This window comes from Belonocnema kinseyi, chromosome 2 (assembly GCF_010883055.1).
Source record: "Belonocnema kinseyi isolate 2016_QV_RU_SX_M_011 chromosome 2, B_treatae_v1, whole genome shotgun sequence".
Lineage (NCBI taxonomy): Eukaryota > Metazoa > Arthropoda > Insecta > Hymenoptera > Cynipidae > Belonocnema > Belonocnema kinseyi.
The window spans coordinates 97,958,049-97,964,065 of NC_046658.1; the positions used below are offsets into that span (position 1 = coordinate 97,958,049).

The following is a 6,017-nucleotide window of genomic DNA, read 5'->3' on the forward strand; positions in this document are numbered from 1 at the left end:
ATTTTATTTACAAAAAAAGTTCTAAGGTTCAAAAAAACATTCAGTGAACTGAAAAAGTGAGGTCGGTAATATAGGAATTTAGTTGTGTCACATGCCCTTAAGTTTGAATCTTTTCGAAACTTCTACATATCTCTTAAAATTACTCAAATTTCGCTTACAAATAATAAATGTTCACTTGTCATTTATACATCCAAATTGTAAAGAAATTTTCTAAAATTTGCAGGATTTTCTGAAAATTGTAAAAAAAATTCAATTAATTTTGACAGATATTTAGAAGTTCTAAACGAATTTTCAAAATAATTTTAAATTTAAAACAAATTTAAAACAACTTCTAGATTTCTGAAAGTTTTAAAATAAAATTTTGAAGCTTTCCAAGGGTGTTTAAACTATTTAAAAAGAAAATAATTGGATTTCTAATTTAAGAAGTGTTCAGTTAGAAATTTTTCAATTTTTTTTAATATTTAATGTTTCTAGCCCAAAATTCCTTACAATTATATAATTTTGAAAATTGTAAAGTTCATGATTTTTTGATTTAGAGCATTAAAAATGATAACGTGGATTTATTTATTTTTTATATTGAAAAATGTTAGTACCTTTAATTTTATACGCGTATATTATTGAGCACTTGAATACAACACTTTTTGTAATAAATGTAATAAATGCTTTTTTAGCCAGGAAATTTTTTTAATTTTAATTCACAAACAGTTGAATTACATCAAATAGGACAATTTTTCTAGAAAATGGTTGAATCTTAAAAAAAAATATATAATAATTTTCAAAAAACAGTTACATTTTTAACACAAAAAAAAAGATTTACTTTATAGAAAAAGAGATGAGTTTCTAAATAAAAAATACGAATTTCCAACCAAGTAAGATTTCTCAATGAATAAAGAAAAAAAAAATGTCATCCAAAATGTGTTTTAACCAAAGAGATCTGCTTTCTAAAAAAAGTTGAATTTTAAACCGAGAAAATTAATTTTCTACCAAAAAAAGGTGAATCCTGAACAAAACATATATATTTTTAACCTAATATTTAAATTCTCTAACGAGAAAATTATTTTTCTATGAAACAATTTAATTTTCAACCCAAGAATATGAATTATCAGCCAAAAAGTTAATTTGCGAACAAACAGTATTTTTTTCAAACAAATTCGTTTAATCTGCAGTTGTAAAATCAATTTAAAAAAGAGTGAACATTTAAGAAAGTAGTTAAAATTTCAAGAGTTTGTATTTAAGCTGCAGCAAAATACATTAATTTTCTACCAAAGACTTAAATTTTCTACAAAAAACAGTTGAATTCTCAACCCGAAAATGGGAGTTTAAGAAAAAAAGTTCATTTTCAATCGAAACAGATAAACTTTCAACTAAGTAGTTGCATTTTTAATCAAAAAGGATGGATAAGAAAACGAATTTGTAGCCAAGAAAGATTTATCAGTAAACAAAAAAAAAATTGATATCCAAAATGTTTTCAAGCCCAAATGAAATTCTTCCAACAAAATCATGGAATTTTCAACCGAAAAGGTTAATCGTATACCAAAAAAGATGAAGATTTAACAAAACACACATTTTTAACCAAATAGTTTAATTTTCAACCAAGAAGATTAATGTTCTGCCAGAAAAGAGGATTTTTCAACAAAATACAAACATTTTTAACCAAATAATTGAATTTTCTATAAAACAGTTCAGTTTTTAACCTGATATTAAGAATTCTCGACAAAAAAAAAAGATAATTTACAACTGCAAAGACGAATTTTTAACAAAATACTTCAATTCTCAACTGAGATGGATTAATTTTCAATAAAAAATTTGCACTTTTAACAAAAAAATTGATTTTCTATAAAAAAAAAAGACGAATGTTCAACCAAATACATACATTTTCAGCCAAATACTTCAATTTTCTACCAAATTGTTGAATTTTCTACAAAAACAGTTGAATTCTGAACCCGAAAATGAGAATTTTCAACAAAAAAGTTAAGTTTAAACCAAAACAAATAAACTTTCAACCAAAGAGTTGCATTTTTAACCAAAAAGGATGAACTTTCTACCAATAGATGAGTGTTTTAATAAAACAGATCAATTTTTAGATAAGAATTATTTATAAATGAATAAAGAAAACAAAATGTTTTCAAGCTAAAAAGACGAATTTTCTATAAAACCGTTTCACTCTCAACCCGAAAATATCCATTATCACCAAAAAAATTAATTTGGAACCAATCAGTTAAATATAAAAAAAAAATTGTTCCATTCGCAACTGAAAACATGAATTTTGAACCAAAAAAGAAAACGAATTTTCTAACTAAATTTTGATTTAAAATTTAAAAAAATAGTTAGATTTAATCTACAAGGGTGAATTTATAACAAAATACCTAAATCCTCAACTAAAACAGATTCATTTTAAAACAAAAAGTTGAATGATAAATATATAAAGAAAAACTGAATGTTCAACAAAAATGATATTATATAAAATATTTCTATTTTTATTAAAAACAGTTGGATTTAATCTACAAATGCGAATTTTTAACAAAATGCATAAATCCTCAACTAAAACAGATTCATTTTAAAACAAAAGGTTGAATTTTATTCAAAAAATTGGTTTTCTAAAAAAACGGAATTTTCAACGAAAAACATAAATTTTTTGCCAAATACGTCAATTTTCTAAAAAATTGTTAATTTTTCTACAAAAACAGTTGCATTCTCAACCCGAAAATAGGAATTATTAAGAAAAAATTTAATTTGCAACCAATGACTTGGATTTAAAAAAAATAGTTTCAATTGAAAAAATTAATTTTGAACCAATAAAAAGAAAATGAATTTTTAAGTAAATTTTGAGTCTTCAAACCAAAAAATGAGCTTTTAAGAATGTAGTTGAATTATCAACCAAGAAGTTGAATTTTCAACATAAAAATATGAACTTTTAACAAAAATGATTATAGCTGATATTTCAACAAATAAATGTTTTTATTTTTATTAAAAATAGTTGGATTTAACCTACAAAGACCAATTTTTTACAAAATACGTAAATCCTCTACTAAAATAGATTCATTTTCAACCAAAAAGTTAAATTTTAACTAAAACTTGGTTTTCTATGAAAAAACTGAATTTTCAACAAAAAAACATAAATTTTCAACCGAAGCAGATTAACTTTTAAACCGACAGTTGCATTTTTAACTAAAAAATATTAATTTTGTACAGAAACAGATGAATTTTCAAACCAAAAAGGTGAACATTAATTTTAAAAAGTTGAATTTTCAATCAACAAAACTTTTTTTACACAAGAAAGAAAAAAATGTCAATCAAATAGATGATATTTTAAACCAAAAACACGAACTTTCAACAAACAGCTGAATTTTCAACCAAGAAGTATCACCTTGAATTCTTAGGCATTTTATCAAATTCTTTTTAATTATTTTTATTTTTTCAAAACTTATTTCAAATTCACTACATTCAATTAATTATGTCATATTTTTAAATTGTTTTCAATTCATTACTTTTTTAATTCGTCATGAATTTTAATGAATGTCTTCGAATGTTTCCCATTCCCCTGGAAATTCTTTAAATTTGCAAAATGTACTGAAATCAATGGATTGTTTTAAAATTATTTCTAATTTATTTGAATTCTTTTAAATTCAACTTGAATTGTACACTCTTGTGAATTTTTCATGAATTTGTTAAAAATTATCTGGCATCTTTATAAATTTCGTCGAATTTTGTCGAATTCTTTTTAATTAAAAAGGAAACAATTGATTGAAAAGTCACATTGTTGATGTAAATTAGTCATTTTTAGTAACTTTTTCGTCCCGAGGTTAGTGAATAATAATAAGCAGCCTTGAAAAAATAAATTAAAAAATTATTACATTCAAATTTAAAGTTATTTTATTACAGTTATAAAAGATTCTATATTAAAAAGTTGACAAGATTATAATTTTAGTTTATAAATATGAATGGTCACGGAAAATGAAAAATTAGGCAGGGAAAAGTCAGGGAATTTATAAAATGCAGTTTTGCGGCCACCCTGTTCAATCAGTTTAGAAGCAATGAGGCTGCGAAACACTTTTTTTAACGGAAACACTTTACTGCTTTATTCCTTTGTTTAATTTTTTTTATACAAAAAAAAGTTTTAAAATCTATATTTGGCAGGTGATGAATGAAAAAATAAACCATTGCGTGGAACTCGTGGAGCTCTTATCTTCCCATTTAAGTGATAAACATCATGTTCGTTTGGAATGGATGATTATCGTTCTCATCATGGTAGAAGTTGTTTTTGAAATTTCTCATTATATCGACAGATATTTGGTCAAATCAGAAAAGGAGTAGAGAGCAGTATCTTATAGGTTAGTGGTGCTAATTAATTTTTTATTAGCAAATCGAATGTATAAAATGATAAAAACTATCTTAAGAAATATTTTTAATAATTATTTGTAAAATATATATGTATTATAGAAAATAGTGTTAATCTACCGAAATAAATTTCGAAGTGACTTTTTTCTACAATTCGTGTTTTGTTGACAAAAATATTTTGGCAATTATGAAATGATAATTAGAAATTGAGCAAATCCATTTATTTAATATTAACTGACTTTTATGGATAATTGTCTGGGAGAAATCGAACGAAGTGAAATCTTTGGATATAATTCAGATTTTTTATTGTTTAAAATGCCTAATTTGTAGATTTTTCTGTTAATTTTTTCATATATGAAATAATTTTAAAATTAAATATTCACATCCAATATAAAATAAATAAATTGAAGAGGAAAAATTATTAGAATAAAATATCAAATTTAATATTTTTAGTATTCTTTGATCACTTAAATTGAGTGTTTATTCTGATTTGTCTGAAGATTTAGCCACGTGGTCGTCGCAGAGGAGCCCATGAATTCCTTCGTTGCCATCTTGGTCTTGGCGAATTTCTTGGGTATTCTAATTGTTCATAATGATTTCGATCACCTTCAATAATTATATTTTCTCCTCCAATCATGCGTTTTGCCATTGGGCAATTATTTACTGGCAGACACATGATTAACCTGTTACATAAAATGAAATTCCTATCTAAAAAAAAGCTATGTTACCAAATATCTTGATAATATCGGATACGTTCTTGTCATAAGATCTGATTTGCTATTTATTAATTGAAATTGTTTCATATCTTTGTACTATTTTGATAATTTAATGTAAAATTAATAATTGATAAACTTTTGTGATTTTTAAATACTCCTGCGCAGTTGAATTTAAACTTACTAAAAATCATCTAATAAATTATTGAAAATATTATACATTTATTATGTTAGTGTTTTTCGCTCGAAAGTAGTATTTTTTCAAGAGTTTTAATTTAAAATTATAAAGTTTCAAAGACTTGAAATTTTATTCCGGAAGTGCGTGTTATTAATAAAAAATAATTATATGTATTTCAAAGATAAAATTTTCTTAAACATTTTTCTGTTCTGTTAACGTTTCTTGCCAAAAACTGATAATTTTAACCAAAAATTGTCAGATATGAAATATTCGTAAATTTTTTAAATTTTAGGCGTCGATAGCGTTATACACAAAAAATTGGTATTGTAAAAAAAAAGTCATTATAGTTCGAAAAATATTTGCAATTTTTGAATAGTTTCAATGAAATATTCTTGGATTTTAAAGAATATTTACAATTTTGAAAAACTTAACCAAACGAAATTGATATTTTTAAATAAAAATCCTTCGATTTGAATGCAATGATTTTTGTTCAAAATAATAACATTTGAAAGCTTAAACAATTTCGGATTGTGTTAGTGTTTTTCCGGAAATGGAAATTTTAAAAATAATTATTAGACTTTATAGTCCAGGAGCTGGGTAGGATCCCGTATGCATTAAAGAGGTAAAGGATAAAAACTACGAGGGTAGTTCAATAAGTCCGTAGAATGACCAACAGATGGCGCGCAAATCGCTCCAAATCATCTGTTTTCAGTCAGCACCACTCCCGACTAGATATATGGTGCAGTCACAGTCCACATCTTCTCAGTTTACGTGTTTTTATAACCAAT

The 6,017-nt window shown here is 24.4% G+C and overlaps 1 protein-coding gene across 1 annotated transcript in view; it reads left to right on the forward strand.

Annotated features, from left to right (window-relative positions):
• The window catches only part of LOC117167203 (required for meiotic nuclear division protein 1 homolog), a 14,532-nt gene extending 10,041 nt beyond the window's left edge, over nt 1–4,491 (forward strand). The window contains exon 5 of the mRNA XM_033351945.1: nt 4,138–4,491. Coding sequence (XP_033207836.1) covers nt 4,138–4,314 — 177 coding nt within the window. The 3' untranslated portion in view covers nt 4,315–4,491. The remainder of the gene's footprint in view (nt 1–4,137) is intronic.
• Nucleotides 4,492–6,017: the final 1,526 nt, after the last annotated feature.